This window comes from Anas platyrhynchos, chromosome 15 (genome assembly GCF_047663525.1).
Source record: "Anas platyrhynchos isolate ZD024472 breed Pekin duck chromosome 15, IASCAAS_PekinDuck_T2T, whole genome shotgun sequence".
Classification (NCBI taxonomy): domain Eukaryota; kingdom Metazoa; phylum Chordata; class Aves; order Anseriformes; family Anatidae; genus Anas; species Anas platyrhynchos.
Window position 1 is genome coordinate 16,188,285 of NC_092601.1, and position 22,585 is coordinate 16,210,869.

The 22,585-nt window shown below is 58.4% G+C and overlaps 1 protein-coding gene and 1 long non-coding RNA gene across 3 annotated transcripts; one reads left to right on the top strand and one right to left on the bottom strand.

Moving 5' to 3' along the window:
- Nucleotides 1–14: 14 nt before the first annotated feature.
- Nucleotides 15–21,293, bottom strand: RADIL (Rap associating with DIL domain). Of its 2 annotated transcripts, XM_027469487.3 has the most exons (16): nucleotides 21,169–21,293; nucleotides 17,118–17,208; nucleotides 14,846–15,404; nucleotides 10,193–10,506; nucleotides 8,523–9,188; nucleotides 8,316–8,353; nucleotides 7,419–7,579; nucleotides 6,823–6,935; nucleotides 6,048–6,291; nucleotides 5,171–5,343; nucleotides 4,927–5,077; nucleotides 4,403–4,593; nucleotides 3,510–3,855; nucleotides 3,284–3,423; nucleotides 2,535–2,674; nucleotides 15–2,233 (listed from the first exon to the last, which is right to left on the bottom strand). In XM_027469487.3, the coding sequence occupies exons 2-16, from the start codon at nucleotides 17,151–17,153 to the stop codon at nucleotides 2,128–2,130; spliced, it is 3,378 nt and encodes a 1,125-aa protein (XP_027325288.3). In that variant the 5' UTR covers nucleotides 17,154–17,208; nucleotides 21,169–21,293; the 3' UTR covers nucleotides 15–2,127. The 2 variants fall into 2 exon arrangements, with proteins under 2 accessions (XP_027325288.3, XP_071880115.1); XM_072024014.1 differs by lacking the exons at nucleotides 14,846–15,404; nucleotides 17,118–17,208; nucleotides 21,169–21,293 and adding an exon at nucleotides 11,256–11,592.
- Nucleotides 12,371–14,476, top strand: LOC113845298 (uncharacterized). Its single transcript, XR_003500762.3, has 3 exons — nucleotides 12,371–13,295; nucleotides 13,804–13,875; nucleotides 14,274–14,476. It is a non-coding gene; the product is annotated as an uncharacterized lncRNA (long non-coding RNA).
- Nucleotides 21,294–22,585: the final 1,292 nt, after the last annotated feature.

The window sequence follows — 22,585 nt, forward strand, 5'->3', positions numbered from 1 at the left end:
GAAATCCGAGGGACCAGACAAAGAACTTAGAGAGATTTACTGATCCAGTTTATTGTTGACACCAAGAGCATTTCGTAGTGTACATCAGCCCCATGTCACACAGGTGCCATGCTGCGTTCTGTATCTGCACAAGGAGTTTATACACGGTAGAGCTGTACAGTATTAACAAACAGGGAAGTAGATGGGTCCCATTGCTCCTCCCAGGAGAAGCAAGCTCTCATGCACAACAGTAAATAGCAGGGTTTATTTACAGGCTGTGTCAGTACCTGACTGCGCTGTGAGCAACATCCAGCTCTGGGGCTGTTTCCAGCCTCCAGGTGTGCCCGGGGAGTCACGCTCCACGGGGAGCTGAGGATTTTGCTCTGGTACTACCAGAACTGGTCAGGGTGGAGCCCTGATGCTGTCTAGTGCAAACCAGGCGTCCCCTGCGCCCTGGCTCAAGGGCAGAGGGTGGTAAGGAGTGCATGCAGTTTCCCCAGGGCTTTAGGCAGCCCATTTCCTGCTCCACGGGCCTTAGGAGGGCTCCTGCTGAGCTCTGCAGAGGGTATCCAGGCCAGCCTACTCGATTCAAAGACGAGTGAATCACCCGGAGCCCTGAGCCTTTGCAGCTGAGTCAGTGGCCAAGTGGTGCGGTGTTTTTGGTGCCTGCTGGAGCCAGGCTGGGTGGCACGAGCACAGCCTAGCAGGGCAGCAAGGCACGAGTGTCTCCGTGAAGGTGCTTCGTCCATCTCGCCCTACAAGAGGCAGGCCGGGCTCTGTTCGGATCCGGTATGTGGAGTTTTTTTCCCTGCATGGATTATTTTGACCTCTCTCCTTCGAAGTGCGAGTCTAAGCATTGAAACCAAACTCTAGCAGTGAAATATCTGAGGTTTAATTAAGGCCAGCCACTCTAAGCACCCTCTTTTTAGCATCACAATCCTCAGAGAGCCGTTGTGAGATGCCACCTTAATATCTGATTTGCTGCCAGAGCCTGGACCACGCAGGTTTTAGTGCAGGGTGTGATGCAGGGCTTTATGGCAGGCTGTTTTAATAGGGTTCAGCTAAACTAGGTCTCGCCATCCATCTATATGTGGAAATCAGGTCGGGTTTATCCCGTTAATGTCGCTAAAAGCACGCACAGGACAGCAGGAAGGAGGCTGCATGTGCATGGGACCGGGCAGCCGCACGGTGGAGCTGCCAGCTCGGCTCTGCTGAGGTTGCGTTTGCAGAACTGCTGCTGGGACTTGGAGGGGAGCCTGACCTCCTAAAGGGCTCGTAACCTCCCAGAGGGAGCCTGGCCTGGCTGCAGCACGCACTGCTGAGATGCTCTGGGGTGGATAGGAGACAGGGTGGCAGAGCCGGGCAGTAAACCTGCTGCGTGGGGCAGGATGAGAGCACCCCTCTTCTCCCCAGCACTCGGGGAACTGCTGGTGGTGTCAGCCCTTTGCTGAAGCTGCTTCCCATCCCTCTGCCTGGGTGGGGGCAGTGTGGTTGTAGCCCAGCAGCAGAAAGGCACCTGGCTTCGGGTACAGCCCTGGGGACTCCTAGCAAGGCATCCTGCTTGGGATCCCACTCCTGATGCTGCATTTTCCACCCCGGAGCTGGGTGCCTGCGCTGGCGTGCACATTTTCCAGCCTGACCTGCTGCTGTCGCAGTGAACCCCAGGCCTGGCTACGTAATCTTTAAATCCCAAAGCTGTTTCAAGCCTGCCCTGCCAACGTGAAAGAGTAACAGGAGAACTGAAACGCATTCCTGAACGCTTGTGCCAGAGCGAGGAGAACCATGCAGGGCTGCCAGCCTGGAGGAACAGAGGAGCCCGCTTACAGCCTCCGTGGGGCGAGCACCCCTTCCTGCTCTCTGCCAGGGGATGGAGGAGCAGGAAAGCTCCTGAGAAGGATGACACAGGCTGGAAGGTGAGGCTTGGGCGATGGATCAGGAATGCTGCTCCCAGCTGGTGCAGTGGGGAGAAGCGTGCACCACCCTCGCGTGTCCTTCCATCCGCTGCAGCGCAGGGCAAGGCGCTGAAAAGCAAATCGAGGGCAGTTGTGGAATCCTAGACCTCCCTTCTTCACTCTGGGCTCCACGAGGTCAGCCTTAACCGGAGCTGCACCCGCAAGCTGCTGCAGAGAGCCCCTTGTACCACCAGAACTAAGAGGAAGAGGAGCTGGAGATGATTTTTTTTGCTATTTCCATGTCTGACTTGGCGACCAGAAACCGCAGCTTCTTCCCTCCGGAGCGGATGAGGTCCACTGCACTGCAGAGAGCGGCAAGGAGGAGAGGTGAACGTTGGGGGCCCAGCCACAGGCTGACAGCCCAAAAAAAATGAGCCCAGAGCAGCTCTGCCCTAAGGGCACTAACAGCAAGGTGGGTGTGAGCTGCCCTACCCTGCAGCCTGGAAAAGGACGCCCAGGGCAGGCTGCACCTGGAGCAGCTCAGCATTGCTGAGACCACCTCTGGGGTCGGCTTTACTGCCAGAACATCCTCCAGGTATTTTCTCCCCGCTGCCTCTCCCAAACTTCCCCCTATCCCCCCAGGTCCTGCGCAGGTAACCTCACCTCTGGTAGTCGGCCCCGATGAGGCTGGTGCCGTTGACAGCCAGGATGCGGTCCCCGATGGACAGCCTGCCGTCAGCGGCCGCGGGGCTGTCCTCGATCAGGGTGCGGATGTAGATGCCGGGAGAGGTGAGAGGTGTGTGCTGTTGGGGGAAAAGTAGTGAGCGGCCAGGCAGGCCATCTTGTCTGGCTCAATTAGCACGAAGCATCGTTAACCTGGAGCTGGGCTGGGCTGGGAACTGTTCGCTCCCGGCTGTCCCGGGGCTCGGTGCCGCCCTGTTTCCTACTGACTAACAAACACACGGTGGTGAAAGGCCACCTTAGTAAGATGCTCCGCTGGGTTAAGCCAGATTTCATGCCAGAGCAGGGAGAGCAGCGAGCACCGTGTCTGACAGCGCTGCTTGGCACCCTGCGAGCCCCTGGACCCCGCCAGCACGGGCAGGGCAGGTCCCCCCCCCGTGCTCGCTTCACCACGCACTGCAGGGCGTAGGAAAGACCTCGCCTGAGTCATTTTCCTTCCACGGCAGCACTGAGCTGTTCGCTCTCGCCAGCTGCAGAGCAGCTGTGATGGGCCTGGCACTCAGCAACGCAGCAGCAGGGATCTACCAGAGATCGCTCCGTGCCTCGTTTTCCCCAATAAAAGCTCCTCGGCTCCGTGCAAAGCCATCACCTTCCTTGAGGTGTGAACCGTTCCCTCCCAGGGCAGCCCCTCGCAGGGCCGTGGCACCGTCCTGGGGCCGGCAGGGACTCACCAAGCCGTCGATCAGCCCCATCCCCAGCCCCAGGGGGCCTCTCTCCAGCTCCACCACGAAGACGTAGCAGAAGTCATCGGTGGCAGAGCTGCGGCTGGAGGATTCCGGCGTGGGGTAATCGTAGGGGGTCGGCGAGCAGCCTGCCAGCAGGGACACCGGGTTATTATCGCTCTGCCATCCCCCAAACTCAGCCTTACAATTCCTCCTGCACCCCTCCCAAGGGTACCTTCAGGGGTGCTGCTTTTGGTGCCGTTCATCCCGTTCCTCCGCGGGTCCTGCAGAGCCTTGCCGGTGCCCTGCGGGGACTCCGGGCTGGCGGAGTCGAAGTTCAGGGGGGTGGTGGGGGGCGTCAGCAGGCAGGAGGGGGCCGGGGGGGCCGTGCCCCTGCCCAGCTGCAGCTGCTGGAGCTTCTCCTGGAGCTGTGGCTCGCCGGCGGGGTGCTGCCGGGGGCAGCCGTTGGCAGCCAGGGTGGGCAGGGGGCTCCCGTCCACCTCCGGCTCCGTGCAGCCCCCCGGGGCTGCCACCAGGCTCACGTTCTCTTCCAGGACTTCTGGCGTCGCGCGTGGCTCTTTCTTAAAAAGGAGAAAAAAACACCCAAAAAACGCTCTGTGGGATCATGGGCGGGTGGGTGTTGTGCCCCCCGCCATCCCCCGGGGTTTGGGCGCATCGTGGCTGTCGGCCCCCTCCGAAACCTGAGCAATTTGGCTGCTGCTGGTGCCTGCCCTGGCTTCTCACAGCTCTCACCCTGCAGCTTTGTGGCCACAACTTACCCTTAGTGGTGTTTTTTTTTTTTGGGAAAGGCTGCCTGGCTGTGTGGGGATGGACAGGGTCATGTCTGGGGAGAAGGGGATGCCTACAAATACCCCCATCCTCCACTCCCCCTGCTAATGAGACCACTGGAAGGAGCCTGTCCTGTGCTGTCCTGTCCCCTTCCCATACCCCACGGGGGGGATTAGCAGCACTAATCCTCCCAGCAGCTCCACATGCTGAGCTCCCACCTCCAGGGCTGCAGGCGAGGGCTGAGAGCTCAGGTCCGGGCTCGGAGGCGGTTCAGCACCCTCCCACCACCACCACCCCCCCAAAAACAGCCCCTCCGTGGGGCGCGGGGACCGAGGCTACCTTAGGGGGTGCTGAGCCTGGCCCTTCCCCGCCGTGGGGGCTCTTGCTCTGCAGGCTCCAGAGGAAGTGGCGGATGTAGAGGAGGTGCCGGTAGATGTTGTCGTCCAACGTCTCCACCTCCAGGTCCACCTTGAAGCCCCCGCTGGGCAGGATGATGGGCGGGTGGTTGTCGAAGGACTCCAGCATCCCCTCTGAGAGGCAGCGGGGGGGAGGTGAGCATCACCAGGCTGCCCCTGGCCCCATTGGGTCTCCCCAGCCAGGATTGAGACCACAGGGCAGCAGGAGCACCCCTCCTTTGGGATCACAGAAGCGGTCCCACACCCCTCTAAGTGCACTCAGCATCCCTGTGATACCCCAGCATCACAGCACTGAGGTTATTCCCGATCACTGCCACTACCTGCAGGAGCCCCGGGGAGGGGAAGGGCACCTCCTGCTCCATTCCTTCATAAAAACCCCGCAGGGATCCTGCGGGCACCAGGTCCCCGGTGACCACAGCAGCACTGAGCACGCGACCAGGGGCTCACCGTGCTGGAAGGCGGCCGTGCTCTCCTCCTCTCCGGGCTGCCACGCCGCGACAAAACCCACGTCCATCACCTCCTGGCACTGGCTCAGCACCCGGTGGAGCTGCGCGGGGCTCAGCGCCGGGAATTCGGCTCGCAGGGCCGGCCAGCTCATCTGGGCAAGGAGACAGCGGGGAGGGGGCAAGTGGCATCGCATCGCCCCCTGCCCAAAGCAGCGCGGCCACAGCTTCCCCCCCCCCTCACCCACCTGCAGCAGCTGGGAGCCGGGCATGGCCAGCAGGTTGGCCACGCTGGCCAGCTTGGCGAAGAACTGCTGGGCCAGCTGCTCGAAGCCAGCACCGCGCAGCCACTCGAGGAGCAGCCGCACGCTGGCTCGCAGCTTCACCCCCTGCGACCAGTGGAAGCAGCCGAGAGAGGAGCCTGCGAGGCAGAGCAGTGCCCCGTCAGTGTGGTTTTGGGGGAACAAAACCCTCCCTCCTTCAGCCAGAGCCCCCAGCCCCTCACCAAGGGGCAGAGATGCTCCAGCATGGCAGGGCAAACCCAGATTAATGCCCCCAATTAATGCCCCCAGGTTGATGTCCCCCGTGTCCCATGGCTGTGACTCACGGTGGCACTAATAGGGTTGGGGCACGGAGCCAGCTCTGCCATCCGGCAGCGCTGCTGTGATAATTAGGGCTAACGAGCACCGCCTTGCTCCTCAATTACAAAGCAGGCTGCGGTGGCTCTTTAGTAAGCAGCCCTCCGCGGAGCAAAGTGCTTCCAGCTACCTCTGTTTGGACCCTAAAGGGGTGGGAATGGGGCTAAGCCCCTCCTGGGAATGGGGAGCTGGAGGGGGCGGCTGTGTGTGTGCAAGGGGGACAGGGAGCTCTGCTCGGGGACAGCTCAGCGTGAGCCTGGTAGGGGATGGGCACCACAAAACCCAAACCCATGTGAGGAGTGACCCAAGAGGGATGCTGAGGATGGAAAGCCTGAGGAAGCAAAGATGGGTGCTGGATTTGTGCTTGGCGTCCCCATAACCACGCTGGAGGCTGCCCACCTCTCTCCTGGACCTCCCGCGGGAGGAACTGGGACAGACTGGGGCGAGGACTGGGAGGAGGATGAGGATGAGGATGAGGAGGACTGACCCTTGTCCAGGAGCTGGTTGAAGAGCAGCGTGTTGGAGAAGAAGAAGAGGTAGGCGAACATCTGGGAGGTGATCTCGGGGTGCACTTCGTACTGGCGCAGCAGGTCCAGCACCTCCTGGTAGGTCAGCACCACCCTGCGCAGCTCCTCGGGCAGCGGCGGGGACGCCCGCCAGCCCTCCCGGCCCTCGCTTGGGTTTGGGAAGGGGTTGCACTCCAGCAGGGCCGGCAGCGACACGTACAGACACTGCCCGGGAGGCAGAAGGAGCTGAGAGCTGAGGGCAGCACCACGCTCCTGCCTTTCTTTGTTTGTTTGCTTTTTGCAGGAGCCGCATCCAACACCCCAACACCCCCCTCTGCACCGCGGCTGAGAGCAAGGCGAGGACGGAGCAGCCCAGGAGCATCCCCTGGGTCCTTGCAGGCCGTGTCCCGCACACAACCCCTCTTTCTCCTGCCTCACACTGCCCGCTCTGTTCCCTGCTCCCCCGCGGTGCCGCCCGGTCCAACGGTGACAGCCCAGGGGCCCCTTTCCCTCCTGCCCTGAATCGCACCATTATGCCGGGGCTGGCCGCCGCGCCGGGCAGTGGCCGGAGCCAAGCGAGCTCTCCCCAAACATCTCCTCCCCAGCAAAGCACGCCGAGGTAATTCCACACTTTTCCTGGGCTACAACCCAAAAGAAAGCTCCTCGGTGCTACACGAGCCTAAAGGATCCTGCGAATGCTGCTGGGGATGCTCGCGGTGCCCGTGGGGAGCTGCTGCCCTCCCGGGGGGTGCCTACCTTGGAGATGTAGTAGACGCACTGCTGGAAGGTGTACATGATCACCTCCTCCAGCACCGTCATCGCCTCCTCGCTGGCGGTGATGGTGGAGGAGAACAGGGACTCCTTGGAGCCTGGGGGACGGAGGGGAAAATGTGAGAGTGGAAGGGAAAAATTGGGAGCAGAGGGGGAAAATTGGGAGCAAAGGGGAAAAATTGGGAGCAAAGCTATCCAAGGGCTGTGTGATGCTATGGGGATGGTCCCCAGCACATCACCAAATCAAGATGCTGCCCTCTCTCTGGCTCGCTTTGGGGCTGTTTCTTTCCATCAGCCCTTCCCTGCTCAGCAGAGCCTCAAGAAGCAAGCGGCTGTGCAGGGCACCCCCGTTCACAGCTCCCCAAATTCCCCAGCACGGGGTTATTTCTGCACCTGAGCATGGCCAGGGCACGGTGCAAGGATGCGAATCACCCTCCTGTGCTGTGGGTGAGGGCTGCAGGAGGCTAAAGGAGCCTCAGGGAGCACCAAGGGCTGCTCACAGCTGGGGGTCAGAGGGATAAAATCACTCCCAGGCGGTGGGAGAGGCCGTGCGGGGTGAGCAGCAGCCCCGAGCCCCCCACCTTTGACGTCCAGCTCCTCCTCCATGCTCTGGATGTAGGTGGGCGACTTCTGCTGCACGAAGTACAGGACCTCGATGGCGTTGGACATCCAGAAGAGGATGTGCTGCAGGTCCGGCAGCAGGTCCGCGATGCCGAAACGGGACAGGGTGGCAGGGTCCTGGCTGGGGAGACACAGCAGGAGTTACACTTCTTCCCCCCAGCTCGTGGCCAGGGGCTTTCGGGGTGAAAACAGCCAAAAAAGCAGCCCTCGGGATGAGTTTGGAGAGCTTTTGCTCACTGAGCCAGCACCCTGCTTAGGAAAACCCTTTGCACACATCAATTTGGTGGCTCTGTGGGATGGCAAAGGGGGAACCTGGCGTTTTTTTGGGGCACCCCCCAGCATGGGCCCAGCTCAGCTGCAGGAAGCGCCCGTGGCTGAGGAAGGTTTTCCTTCCCCGAGAAATATGCACGGCGCCTGCCAGCTCCGGGCGGTTAAACCCGGCCTGCCCATGCCGGGCCGTTCAAAAATAAAACAACCCAAATAAAAAACATCTGGGAAGTTTCTCAACGGCTGAACCACTTTTTCCTGCTATAGTAAAGGCCAGCCCAGCTGCGTCCCCAGGGAATTTGGGTCCCGTTTGGGTGAGGTCCTGAGCGGGAGAAGTCCCAAAGCTGCTGCAGGTCCCGTCCCCACCGAGCTCTCCCAGCCCCACGTTCCCAAGCAGGGGCTTTGCAGGCACCTTGGCAAAAAGGGCCAGAGAGCCAAATATGTGGGATTTAGCAAGAAAAACGCGGTGTGCAGCACTGCTGGCAGGCTGGGCGGGCACCGGGGTGGTTACACCCGGCTGCGGAGGGAGAACTGGGCTGAATTCCCCCCGTTTTGGGGCAGGGCCAGGAGGGGAGGTGGGTGGCACTTACTGCTGGGACTGCTTCTCAGCCAGCTCCCGCGTCCGCTCCTGGGCAGGGAGAGAAGGAGAAAGCACGGGTGATGACCTGGGGATGGGGTCCACGGGGGGAGCATCGCCCCGACAGCATCAGGGGCATCGGCCGCACGTGGGGACCAGGCTGGGGAAGCCTTGGGGGGGTCCCCACTGCTCCCACCCTTTTGCCCCCCCAGTGACTGACCCACACCGTCCTCTGGATCATTTTGGCCGCTTTGAGCAGCAGCTGCCCAAAGTCTCCGGGCTCGAAGCTGGTGGCCGAGTGCTGGATGCAGAGGCAGAGCAGGAAGGCGGGGGTCAGCTTGTGGTCGTCCCCCCCCGGCTCGATCAGGGTCACGATGCGCCGCAGCAGCACGTCCTCAGCCGCCGGATCAAACTCCAACATCAGCTTTCTGCGGGGAGCCCTGGGGCCGCCGGTGGGCGAAGGCCCCCGTTTTTTGGAAGGAGCCCCCGAAAAACCCCGTTCCTTCAGCAGGCTGCCGCACGCCCCGCAGACGGGGGGGCCCTCGGGGTGCAGCGCCCGCAGGCGCAGCAGGGTTTGTGCCGGCAGAGGCTGAGCCTTCGTGGGGTCCTTGTAGAGGAGCAAATAGTAGAGGCCGAGGGACAGCAGGTCCCCGTGCCGCAGCACGGCCGTCCGGGCCACCTGGCAGAAATTGATGGAGACGCCAGCACCGGCGCTGGGTTCCAGCACCAGCTGCTCCTCGGAGAGGTGCCGGGACGCTCGCAGCTTCCTGATGGTGCAGTGCAGGGGCAGGATGTCCGGGGCAGACAGGCTGATGCTGGGTTTGCTCGCCTGAGTCCTCTGGCCCACCGTGTGCTGCTGGCGGTTCAGCAGGTACACCAGGCTGTCCTGCCGAGCGGGGGACACGCGGCGTGAGCAGGGGGGGCTGTGCGGGATGTGCTGAGACCCCCCCGCTGCCCGCACCTCGCTCCAGCAGAACCACAGCCCTCTCTTTATTTTCCTTGCCCCGTGAGAAGCGTGAGTGGTGCAGGAGGAGGTGCGTGCCCCCCGTAACTCCTGCACCCCGACGTGCATTTCTTTGACGATTTCTTTGTTTAAAAGGGGAAAAAGCGCTCAGCACTGAGCCCAACAAGCGGGGCTGCTTTGGGCACGCTGCTACGTGGGTGCAGGAGCTTTGTGCACGCGATAAATGGGGCGGCTCTGGGGCTGCTCAGGGCAGGAGGAGCCCCCCATCCACATCCCAGCTGCATGCCCAGGTGAGGACAGGGGCCCTGGGGCAGCTGCCCCCTCCCAGCCCCTGTCCCTGCCCGCAGCAGCGCACAGAACCGCCCCGTGCCTCAGTTTCCCCGGGTGTTTAATGGGCTTGCAGCAGACTGATGAGAGCTGCAGCGCCAAAACAGAGCTGGAAATCTCGGACTAGCCAGATATTCAGCCTGGACAAAGTAGCCATTAACCAAAAGAGTTGTCCCAGTCCTTTCCAGTTCTCCCAGTGCCTCCCGGGCTGGGGTGCAGAGGCACCCAGACGTGTCTCATCACTGCCTCTCATTACGTGTGCCAGTAACGAGGCAGCCAGACGGGGCCGGGGCAGCTCCCAGCCCTCCTCCTGCAGAACTGGGTCTGCCTCGCACCAGGGCAGGGATGCAGCTCCAGGGCTTTCCCCACGGCTCCACAGCCAGATCCCCAAAAAAATCTCAACCCAGCTGCGTGCTTTTAATTCCCTTACCACTGCCCTTTCCACCCACCCCACGACCCCCCCCCAGCAGCTCCAGCCATGCAAGCAGCTCCCCATCCCCGCGGATTTAGGAGCGTGGAGGGGTGCCCTAAAAGCACAGAAGGGAAGGAAAAAAAAAAAACGCCAGGGGGGTGAGCGGGAAGGCTTGCGCGGTGCTTACATGCTGCTGGCTGTAGCCCTGCAGGAGCAGGAGGTGCGGGGACTGGTAGAGGGAGTACCGCATGCTGCTCCCGCTGCGCTCCTGCTCCTCCGCCGCGGGGCCCCGAGGGCTGGCCGGAGCCCGCAGGCTGTCGGGCAAGGTGGAGCAGTGCCTGCGGAGCTGCTCCTCGTCCCGCGATGCTGGGCGGCCCAGGCTGCTCTCGCTGAGGCTGCGTCGCAGGGCCGGGGGGGTGCTGAGCCGCTTAGCCCCCGCCAGCACCCGCATGGCCCCCCGGGCCCGGTGCCGCTGCAGTTTCCGAGCTTGGGCGTTGATGCCTGCGGGAGGAGAAGCCCCGAGGATGTCCCAAATGCCATAATGGTGTCCCAGGAGCCCTGATGCTGTCCCAGCAGCATCCCAGGTGCCAGAGGGATGCGGTGGGGCCCTGGGGTGCGCAGCTGAAGAGCGGCCCCCCCCCCAGGGTTGGCATCCCACTGCCCACCCCGTGTCCAACCCCAACTGTAGGGCAGCAAACTGGGGAGTTTTGTGCCCCTCCCCCCTTTCCCTCCCCATCACCAAAAAGAGGGATCCCAGCCCCACGACCCCAAACCCCCACGGAGCAGGGGGTGGACGGGGAGGGGCTCAGCATCCCCCGTGTTGCCGGGGCTCGGGGGGGGGGGGAGAGGAAAGCTGTGCGAAAAGGGAAGCTTTACAACCTCAATCTTTAAAAAAAAAAAATAAAATAAAAGAGGAAAAAAAATAGAGCCTGGATGCTGCCTTCTGGCTTATGAGCAGCAGAGGGTGGGGGCTGCAGGGAGCCCCCCCAGGCAGGCAGGGAGCTGCAGCAGAGCCTTGCCCGCTCGCCTGCCGCAGGAGCGAGCAGTAATTAACTTCTCCCAAGCATCAATCCGGGCAGCGCTGTCTGCAGGACGAATGAATAAGTCAGGCCTGGCCCAGCCACCGAAGCAGCGGCCTCCCCAGCATGGGGGCTCCCTCGGGACCCCCCCCACCGCTTCCCATCCCCAGGCTGCCCGCTGGGCTCCGGCAGCAATAAGAAGAAGTTGTGGGGTCAGCGGCCGGCTCGTACCTTTGGTGGGCAGCCTCCCGGGAGCAGGGCGCTGGCATTCGGGGCTGGCCGAGGAGGAGGAGGATGAAGAGGGGCAAGGCTGAAGGCTCTGCCTGCGGGAGCTGTGCTGCGGCAGCGTCGGTGCAGCGCCGAGCCAGAGCCCTGCCCGCAGCTCCGCTGCTCCGGCCAGGCACCGAGAGAAGGTTTTTGGGGACAGACGGTGGGATTTGGGGACGGCTGAGCAGAGAGCCGGGCTTCTGGGGCTGCTTAAAGGGATGCTGACAAGGTTCAGCCCCCGAAAAAAAACACCATCATCTGCCTTATTTGGTGAGGAACGGGCCGCCGGTACCGAAATACATTTTGTTGTTTGTTTGTTTAAGTCGAGCGCTCCTTTGCTGGGAAAATGATGGGGATGGGGAAGGGGGGGTGGGAGAGGGAGAAAATAGCCCCTGCTGCTTACATGCCTTGGGATTCGGGCAGGGTCCCATCCTGAGTTACGGGTCCCATCCTATATTATAGGTCCCCTCACCCCTTACAGGTCCCATCCCACGTTACGGGGCCGCAGCAGCGCCTCTGCCCCACCTGCACCCCCCAGATGTGAAATTCGGGGGTGCAACAAGCATGCCCGGGTACCAGCGGACCCAAGGCACTGAGGACACTTGTGGCCATCCCCAGGGGTCTGCAGGTGGCCACGGCTCACCCCACAGCCCGTGCCCGAGCCCAAGAGGGGCCGGATCCTGCCGGTGGCACCAACTCCAGCTCCTGGCACCGGGGGGGCACCGGGAGCTGTGGGGCCTGGGGACACGCCATCGCTGCCCCCTTATCTGGGGGGAAGGAAGCTTCTGTGTTTACTTTGTGTAGGAAAACCACGGAGGAAAAAGCTGCTTTTGCACTGCCAGCAGAGCCCCCGGCACCCCGCTAACCCCGGAGCTGCACTGGAAAGATAAACACGGCCCTTTTCCTGAGCGTAACAAACTCCATCTACACACCAGGTTATTTTGTTTTATTTTCGGTCCTCTAGTGCTGTTTTCTCCTCGCCAGCATTTGTGGGTGATCCCACCCAAAAAATCAGGCAAGCGTCGCCAAGCTGCTGCCTCCAAAACCCCTCCTGCATCCTGGGGGAAATCCTGCGGGTTTTGGTGCTCGAGAGCCTGGCTGGGAACTGCCTCTTTTTCAGCCTGGGAAAGAGGGTCCCTGTTCCTGGCTACGTAAATCAGTCAATAAATAAATAACTCTGTGGGACCCAGGCATGATTTGTTCCCGGGAAAGCCCCCACGAGCTCGGGACACGGGGCAAAATGGGGCAGTTTCGGTGAAGCTGAGCGCTGCACCCCCAGTTTTTGGGTGCTCCCCCAAACACCCCACGTGCTCCCTATTTGCTGCCTCATTGCTCCCCAAAAGTTGAGGGGTTGGAGGTCTCAGGAGGGAGGCCATCAGCCTCGTTTAGCACAGAGCACTGCTAATTAGCGGTGTGAGGAGCGAGCACCTTCCTCCCCACTGCGCAGCAGCTAATAAACCAATTAGGATAATGGCTAAATGAGCAGATAAAACTCTTAAGCCAGGTGCTGACAGGTCACAGATGGGTGCAGGGCCTTTCCCCAAGCCTTGGGCTCAGCAGTAGGGCAGGCTGCAATGCGCCATCCCTACATGCAGAAGGTCCCCGTGGGTACTTCCCTTGGGGTCTCACTTTGCAGCACCCCCATGCTTTTTTCCTAGGTCACCCCAAGCCCAAATTCTCTTTATTTTTGCACAGAAGCTGCATTTTCCACCCCAGTGCCCTGCTGCCCTAGGCTGGCAGCTGGTGCTCAGCTTGTGGCAAGGGGACCTTGAGGCTGGCGGTGGGGGTGACCCTGGTGGGTGGCACTCAGCCCCCATCACGCTAAGGCTTTTATTTCTTTTTGAGGCGCTGCTGGAAGCAGATGGCTTGTTCCCATGTACCCCAGCAGCGCGTGGATGGGGTGGAGAAGTGTCCCTGTGCAATGTCCCTTGGGGATAATGCCACCGGTGTGGGATGGGGGTGGTGCCACTGAAAGAAAATGCTGCAGCAGTGGGATTTTAACAGGTAAGTCCATAGAGCAACTGCCCACGTAACTCTGGGTGTTGGGTGGTTGGTTTTTTGTTTGATTTTTTTTTTTTTTTTTTCAACTGCAGAAAATGTCTCAGGGTTTGAAACCCACCACCCTGCCCAGACAGAAGATGTATTTCTGATGTACAGCCATCCATCTTCTAACCTTGTATTCCCAGACATGTCACACGCTGAGGCCAGGCACTGCTCCTCCCTGGGGAGCCCATACAGCACAGAGCCTCTCCCGTGGCCGTGCAGGGGCCACGACCTCCCCGTGGTGCCCAGCTCGAGGTGTGAGCGCTGCTGCCCCATGTCCCAGCCGGGGACCTGGGCACTAGGGGTTGGTGACACCTCGGGCTCACACAGGGACCCTCTGAAGGGCTGCAGCACAGCTCTGCCCCCACATGCAGCTGTCTGCCTGTAGCTATTGCGCTTAGATCTTGCCCTCTTTTTCTATTTAAAAACTTTTTTTTTTTTTTTTTTTTTTGTCACTGCTCTTCTGAAGCACTTCACATCTCCAATCCCAGCTGGAGAAGAGAAGAGCATCCACCTCTGTGGCTTTATCCTTGACCCCAAGGTGAGTGGCAGCTGCCCCTTGCTCTCTCTGTGCATCCTGCAAGCCAGGAGCAGCTCTCCAGCATCCCTTCCCTGCCCCGGGTGGGCACAGGGAGTGATGGAGAGATGAGGAGGGGGCTCTGACCAGCAGGCACATGCATTACAGCATGGTCTGGGGGCTGTTATTCCTTCCTCCCCATCATATATACCTTCCCCTGGGGTTTGGGGGAACCTGGACTGAAAAGTAAAACGAGTTCCAGCCACGGGGCCCCAGCAGGGTCTGCCTTCAGCATGCCCAGGCTCGTGGTTCGGCTATTCTGTTTGCTTTTAAAAGGGGGAGATAAAATGTATTGGGACTTGCTTGATGACTGCCAAAAAAAATGTGAAAAATGATCCTTAAAGCTGCCCCTGTCCATGCAGGGGAAGCTGGTTCCTGCTGCATGGGGGAGCTGGGTCCCTTTAGCTCCTGCCCAGTCCTACAGACCTGAGGGACTGCTCGTGCCCACCCTCGTGGCATCCTGCCTGGCACAGCCCCTGGCCAGCATCTCCTGAGCCTCACCAGAGCCCTTCGTCACCAGGTCAGGCCCACGGAGGACCCTGTGCAATTAAAAACCTGACGTAAACCTTTCCATCCTCATCCTCGTGGGCTTGTAGCTGAGGGTGGGAGGAGGAAATCTCGGTTCCTCTGTGCTCAGGCCACGGATAAACCTGTTGGTTCCTTGTGATAACCTCATGGTGAGGGGTGGCAGGGGGAGATGAGGCACCTCTGGGGGGGCTCTGCTGCCCTATATCACTCTCTCCTCATTATCTTCTCATTTAGCTTAATTGCTCCTATGCTGGGGTGAATATTTCAGGTCACAGGTCCCGAATTTCCCCACAGCGTGCCAAGTACCAACACTACCAAGAGCACCACAGCCAAAACACATCTCCTGTCCCACCTGGTCCCAGCACCACCCCAAATCCCCCGTGAAGCCCCCGGTGCGCCCGCTGACCTGCCGTGGTGGTGTCCACATCCCTGGCTGCCATCTCCTCCACCTCCGCCCTCCTGCGCAGCTCCAGCCGCCGCGAGAAGCCCTCCCTGGGCTTCCAGAGGTCCTGGATGAGCAGCGGCTTCTCGTGGTCCCCCAGCACCCTGAGCCCCTCGGTGTGCCACCGCTTTTCGGGACCCTCGAAGCGGCCGATGACATCGCACAGCGCGTAGTGCCCGGCGCCCAGCTGGCTCAGCCCGTAGCGCTCCAGGGCTTCCTTCACCAGCTCCCGGGCGCCCGAGCTGCCCGTGGCCAGCACGCTCTTGTAGTTGGTCCCCGCGCAGATGTTGCCCCCGAAAATCTTCAGGACGCCCGGGGCTGAGAGCTGGGTGGAGAGCTCGGCCGGGTCGTCCCCGCTGGCTGCGGGGGATGCTGAGGTTGGGCTGCGGTCCTTGTAGCTCAGCGTGCGCTGCAGGACCTGGGACAGGAGGCGGCTCTGGCGCTTCAGGCGGCTCTTGGACGGCGGAGCCATGGTGGAGGAGGATCCGTAGAACATGGTGCGGGACGTGGTCATGGGGCGCGGCTGGGGAAAAAGGGGGAAAAGAAATCAGGGGTCTGGAAAAAGGGAGAAACGAGGGATTTGGGTAGCGAGCAGCCACCTCCAAGTGGGAAAAGCACAGCAAGGAGGGAAGGAGATCTCCCTTAGGCAGCCTTGAATATCAGCGACCGAGCCCAGCCAGGCTCCTCAGCATCCCCACGGTTACCGCAGGATGGCTTTGTCCCTGAAAAGTTAATTTCCATCACGCATATTAAGAGGTCCCTCTTGCTGAGCCAGGACGTGCTTATCTGCAGCGGGGCTCAGCAGAGCCCAGCGGTGAGGAGCTCCTGGTTAGGAGCCAACGCTTCGGGAGTCACTTTCTCTAACGAGTTTATGGAGCAATCCCATCTCTTTTTTTAGAGGTGAAACAGAAAGCTCAAGTGCAAATTGAATTAGTCTGAGGTCACTGCTAAACGCTTTCGCTCGCCGAGAGGCGCAGGGTGAAAATGGGCTTTAATTAGCCTTCCCAAAAACATCCTTACTCCAGCAAATCTTCTGGCTGCTGCTGGTGTGCAGAGGACGTTAAAGCACACGGCGGCATCGCCAACTGTGGTGTCTGAAATGTGAATTTGTCGTCTGCTTCCACTGGAGGGGAAAGAAAAAAAAAAAAAAAAGCCCATGCACACCATAAAACCCCTCCACCTGAAAACAACAGCCGGTTCCCTGGAGCAAGCCCGCGGTGGAGCAGCCAGCTGGATTTTTTTCTTGCTTGATGTCCCCGCCAACATCTGGGGCCAGCTCTGAAATCGCATCCTGGATGCAAAACCACCCGGTGCTTGCACGGCGCTGATAATGCCGGATGCCGGCTGCATCCCAAACCGCTGCTGGGGGCGTTCCAGGAGGAATTTATGCCTCTCTGCCTCGGACAGGACAGGGATTTCCCTCACCTCCAGCCCGATAATGCACTGCCCTGCTGGGAGGTGTCAGTGCCTGAGGTGTGCACAGCTCCCGTGCATGGGCAGGGATTTGATTCAGATCTCCAAAATGTGCCACTGAGGCTGTGCTCAGCATGATTCGGCCACAGAGGTGTGGGATGCATCTCTGCATCCGCAGCACTGTCTTGCCTGAGCAGGATCCTGGCCGTGCAGCAGCCCCAGCGCTATCAGGCAGAGTGGTGCTAGCCCTGGACAGCCTCCAAACCACCATCTAATTCGGGAAGAGAAAGCATCCCTGCTGCTAATGGAAGAGGTCACCTTCTCACCCAGAAGCAGCCTTGCTGCTGTGCACAGATGATTTCTGCAGGGTGTAAAGCTTCCTTTTCCAGGGCCGGGGGCGCTTTCCCCCACAGACGGGGAAACTGAGGCATGGGCAAGAGCCACAACCCCAGGATGAGCCTGGGAGCCAGCTGCTCACTGCCATCCCTCTCCCACCCAGAGATGTCCCGGTGCCATGAGGACTGTGAAAATACTCAGGTTTGTGCTTTTTACAGCCCTGTGGCTCTGAAGGAGAGGTACTGGAGCTCCAGAGAGGGGGAGGAGACAGTGGCCATGTCCCTGGTACTCTGCTGCTGCCTGGGTCGTGGAAGCTGGGGTGAGAGCCCTACCTAGCAGGTGGGGCTGGGACATGGTTTGTGCTTGCACCCTGCCCTCAGGGCTGAGGATTGGCCCCAAAAGCCTCACTGAGACTTGCTGTCCCAAGGGTTCTGCTTCATCCACACCTCCTTCCTGGCCCCCTCACCCTGCACGAAGCCCCCCTTACCTTGCCATCCTTCTCACACCCCGCCTGTCCTTCCATCTGTCCCCCTCCTTAGCATGAGCCTTCCCCCGTTGCGCATTGTCCTGCGGGTGTCCTACAAGAAAAAGAGGAGAAGTGATCCCAGGAGGAAGGGGAGAGAGAAAAGAGATTATCAGAAAGAGATGGGACCAGCACCAAGCCCATGACCCTCAACTCCCCCTCCCATGCCCTGGTGGGGACACCAGGCTGGGGACCCCGCATTCAGAGGACGTCGCATCCTGCACCAGCTCCTTCCCCCAGCTGCTGGGATGGATGCTCACCAGGATTTATTTTTACTGGGTACCTTGCTGAGCACCAAGCACCATCCCCTCACCCTCCTTGTCACGAATCTGCAGGAACAGGACCAGGGGTAACAAAAACTGGAAGGCAGAAGCAGCACCTGCCAGGTGCCTGTGCCGATTTCACGAGCATTTCTTGGAAAGAGGCAGCAGGGCACAAGGCAGGCTCTTCTCTGCGAGATTAAAAACCGAAGCACCACCTAATTAACTCACCTAACGAAGGGCTGGGAGCGGGCTCAGCCCAGCCCCTGCGGCCAGCCCCACGTGGGGGCTATGGAAGGAACTTTCTGCCAGGCAGAGAGGTGCTGAGCCCCCCACCGCCGCCTCTCGTGGCTGCTTCTGTGATTAATCGCTCCTGCTGCTTAAATATTTATGCCTGCCGTCCAGTTCGGCTGCCAGGCATTGATTCTCCTCGTGCTTTGCGCTGCTCAATTAACGAGCTTTCGGCTATCATGTGTTTTCTCCTCCGTGAGAGCATTTAGAGGCTTTGATCAAGCCCCCTGCCCCCTTGATTTTATCGATAAGTGGATTTAATGGGTGCTGCTCTCGTCTCCTGCTGCAAGGCGCTTTGTGCAGCCCCTCCATCCCTCGCGAGGGGTCTGGCATCTCCCCACTGCAAAGTAAAAGATGCTTTTGGCTGCCACAAGCTCAAATGCAGTCCTGGTAGTGCATTTGTACAGAATATACTAGTACTGTAAATGGCTGATTTCAGTGTTTGTTGTTTATTTATTTTCAGAGTAAAATTTCTATTAATCTGTTTTTTCATTTTTTTTTCCAGCACAGAAATCCAGCTCCTGCTGGATGCGGGGAGATGAGGAGCCCCCGCTCAGCCTCTCCCAGCATTGAAACGGTGAGTGCTCAATTCATCGCCCAGATTAGGGACAGGAAAACGTGTAAAACTCCAGTTATTGGTTTTGGGCACAAAGAAATATTTCCATTTTCCGTCCGCCTTTAATGAGGATGCTTTTCGCTTGCCCAGCTCGCAGCCCGTATTTGTCCACCCCATTACCACTGCGCTGCTCTGCGCGAGCCGCAGGCTTCTCCAGAAATCTCCTGGATCTCCTTCCCGATTAGTGATGAAGGCACCGACACACCGAGGGCGTGCTACCAGCCAGCAGTGCCCAGCAGTGATAATCTCCTCTGATAACTGCCTTTGAAATGGATCGGGTTTATTCAATACGGGTTTTCTCAATGCTGCGTAATGCCAGCTCTAAATACTGGACTGATTTTTTTTAATACTGCAGAGTGCAGATTTCTATACGAATATCACATCACATAACTCAAACGCTGCAAAAAAGTGTGTTACATCCAGAGTCACCTCTCTTGTCAGAGAATGAAATCGTTTCTACTCGCCAGGAGTTATTTTCCACGCGGCCACGTTGGGTGGCAGGAATTTCTTCCTGGTGCTCAAGCCTTTAATCAATCAAAGCCCGAGCTAGGTTTCTCCTCCTCCTCCTCCCGGGGGGGATGATATCAAGCCAATCAACCTGTAGCTACCAGGTCATCTTACTGCCTCCTGGGAAGAGCAGCAGCACCATTAAAGCACTTTTTAATCTGCTGGAATTTCCCCAGGGCTCGCCCCAAGGCAGAGGCAGCTCCACGCGGTTGCAGATGGGCAGTGAGATTTCAGCTGTGACCATCCCAGAAAAGCTATTTGCTCAGATCCCTATTTGAAAATTTCCTTTTTTTTTCTTTTTTTTTTCTTTTTTTTCTTTTTAACGGAAACCGCTCGGATTCGCAGCCTTGGTATAATGGAAACGACCGCAGCTCAGATGCTGCCAGCGGAGGGAGAGGCCGCCCCGGCACTGCAATGTGGAACAAATTATAACTCGGAGAGCAAAGGAAATGAGAACACCCTGGCCTCAGCCGTGTTGGCGTGCGCTGCTCGGCTTCAAACCCTGCCCTCTGCAGATCCCTACAGCCCGGTCCCTCTGCAGCCCTCCCCAAAGCCCCCCGTGCGCCCGCTCCCCAAAAAAGCTGGACCACGTCTCTGCTCCGCTGCCCGGCCCTTTGTCGTGTGAGCTTTATCTGGCAGACGTGGGGACAGGCCGGGGGCTGATCGTGTCAGTGCCAGCCTCGCCGCTGTCTTTAGCCGGATCAGAGCGGGTAAACTCCTTATTGTGTTATTATTAGCAGCAGCAGCACCACGGTTGTGCCCTGGACCCCCGGCCCAGAGGCTGCTCCAACAGGATATCGAGGCAGACCTGGCCCTGCAAAGATTAACTAACAGGTTTTTTTTTGTTTTTTTTTTTTTTTTCCCAAAAGCAGCAACGGCTTCACAAATAGATTATAACGATTTGAGACCTAGCTCTGCTAGGACAACAGGAGGCCTTTTAGCAGGGTTTATTTTTTCCTTGCCTTTTTCTTTTTTTTTTTGGAATCATTATTTCGCAGGTCTTTTTGAGCTGCCAGCGTGCACCAGCTCTCCAGTCGGGCGCAAGTACAGATGCCAGCCCTCTGCCCGTGCAGCTCTATTCACACGCGTGCTCAAGAAACATTTTACAAAATACATTTGCTTTCTGCTGCCTCCTGAGCAGCCGAGCCTCGGTAGGCTGCCTAATTACGAGATCTTAGCAATAATTTATTTTTTTTTCTTTCCCCAGTGATAATTAACTGATCCTGGAGAGCGCCGAAAATAAGCACTTCCCAAGCAAGTAGCAAACTCCCCGGAGTTTTCCCTGCTAAAGTTACAGCTGAGCAAGAAACTGCTCCGGCCTCGTGGGGATGTGGCTGACCCCAAAACCTCTCTGCCAAGGATGCCAGAGCAGCCAGAGCAGCCAAAGGCGGGTGGGATGGCACCCATAGGTGCGTGAGGGGGGGGCAACAGAGGTGGGACACCAAGCAGCGAGCCCCTGGGGTGCATGCAACGGGGGAAGGACCCCAAAGGGCACGGAAAAGAGAGGCAGATCCCATGGGGGTGCAGTGGGGCAGGGTTCCTGAGGGGCAGGTGGGGGGATGAGGGTGCCAAGGGGGGGTGTTAGGGTAAGGGCCAGGGCACAGTCTCCTGGCAGTGCCCTCCCTGAGGCCGGAGAGGTGCTGGAGAGGTGTGCAGGGCAGTGCTGGTCTCCAGTGGCAACCAGACAAGCCTCAACTCTCAGCGCTTTCCTCCTGCCTCTACTTCCATGGGCGACAAACCCAAACAGCCCCCTCCGAGCAGGCAGGGAGGGGTTGGGGAGGTTTGGTGGGGTCCCACCAGGTGCATCCCGCAGGGCCAAGAGAGGGGATCTGCGCCTGTGCGCAGTGTGCGTGCCAGGAGGTGCTACCCCAAAAATAAAGATTGCTAAGTAAAAGGGCTGGGGAAGAATAAAAATGGGGAAAAAAAAAAGAGAGAGAGAGTAAAAAAAAAATAATAAAAGGGGATAAACAAATTAAAAAGGGAATTAAAAAAAAAAAGAGAGAGAGAAAGAAGAAAGGGGGAAATAAATGAAAAATGGGGAAATGAAAAAATAAAAATTGGAATAAAAATGAAAAAAGGGGGAAATAAATAATGGAAAAAGGAAAATAAATGAAAAAAATGAAATAAATTAAAAAGGAATAAAAAGAAAAAAAAAGAAATAAAAATGAAAAAAGAAGAGAAGGGAAAAAAATGAAAAAGGGGGAAATAAAAATGGAAAAGGGGGGATTTTTTTAATTTATTTTTTTATAAGGGGGAAATAAGAACCCAAACCCGAGGGGCACGGCCTCGCTACCCCCCCCCCCCCATGTACCCCCCCCTCCTTCCCCCGGCAGGTACTCACCCGGAGCTCGGCGCGGCCCCGGCGGCTGCAGCGCCCGGAGCCGCCGGGGCTGTGCGGGGCCGTGCGGGGCCGTGCGGCCGCTGGGGCGGAGCGGAGCGGGGGGTGCGGAGCGGAGCGGCCCCGCGGCGCCACCCCGCGGCCTCCGAGCAGCGCCCAGCGCCCCGCAGCATCCCCCCGGTGCGGAGGGGAGGTGGCGGGGTGCTGGGGGGCACGAAGGGGTTCGATAGGGAGGATGCTCGTTAGGGGAGGGGGCTTCGAGGGAAGGGAAGAAAAGTGAAAAGAAATTATTTGAAAAGGAATTTGGAGAGAGAAGAGAAGAGAAGAGAAGAGAAGAGAAGAGAAGAGAAGAGAAGAGAAGAGAAGAGAAGAGAAGAGAAGAGAAGAGAAGAGAAGAGAAGAGAAGAGAAGAGAAGAGAAGAGAAGAGAAGAGAAGAGAAGAGAAGAGAAGAGAAATCGGAAAGAAAATTGAAGAGAAAAGAGAAAAGAGAAGAAAATTGAAAAGAAAAGAAAATCAGAAAGAAAAGAAAATTGGAAAGAAAACTGAAAAGAGAAGAAAATTGAAAAGAAAATTGAAAAGAGAAAAGAGAAGAAAATTGGAAAGAGAAGAAAATTGGAAAGAAAATAAAATTATATAAAAAAAAAGTAAAATAAAATAAAAAAAAATAACAAAACAAAACAAAAAAATGAAACAAAGTAAAGTAAAATAAAACAAAACAAAGTAAAATAAAATAAATAAAATAAAACAAAACAAAATAATATAAAACAGCCAAAAAGCAAAGCTCCCAGCTCAAAACCGACTCACTGAGCCCCGGGGAAGGGCGGGCAGCAGTTGGCAGGCAGGATTTGGAGCTGCACCTCCCTGCCCGGGCACCGGGGCTCCGAAATGGCCTCGCCACCGGTGCGTGGGGTTGGCAGCGTGATCAAAATCCCAGAGAGCCAGAAAGACAGGCCCGTGGGCACCGGTGTCTGTGGGGCACTGGCTTTGTGGGGTGGCTTTGGCTGAACAGGTTGGGGCTGGGAGTGGGGAGGGACGGTGCTGAGTGATTTACTTTAAAAAAAAAAAAAAAAAGTAATTAAATTTATTTATTTAAAAAATAAAATCCTGGGCTGATGGTGCGAGGGTCATGGTTTGGGTGGGAATTCCCATCAGAGAGGAGCTGGGAGGGGCTCAGCCACTCCCTGCCCTGCGAGGTGGAGGTCCTGGGCTAGGTGTAGGGAGAAGCTCGGTGGCCGCCCCCTCCCTGGGTGTCAGCACAAGCTGCCAACCCTCACAGCCTTCCCCGGGGAACAAAATCCCCTGAGGTGCGAGCAAGAGGGCAGCCTGGGGATGTGCAGGGCCAGGGGAGGCTGCTGGGCTCCCTGGATGGGGCCAGATTCCCCCAGCAGGTAAAAGAGGAGCAGGGGGGGCAGGGATCGG

Bases quoted from the DNA above. Each gene is read 5' to 3' on its own strand.
- RADIL (XM_027469487.3), bottom strand. From the start codon at position 17,153: ATGGAAGGACAGGCGGGGTGTGAGAAGGATGGCAAG. The intron at 9,189-10,192 runs GTAAGCACCGCG...CCCGCTCGGCAG, and splicing joins AGGGCTACAGCCAGCAGCAT to GACAGCCTGGTGTACCTGCT. The intron at 8,354-8,522 runs GTCAGTCACTGG...CTCCCTGCCCAG, and splicing joins TGATCCAGAGGACGGTGTGG to GAGCGGACGCGGGAGCTGGC.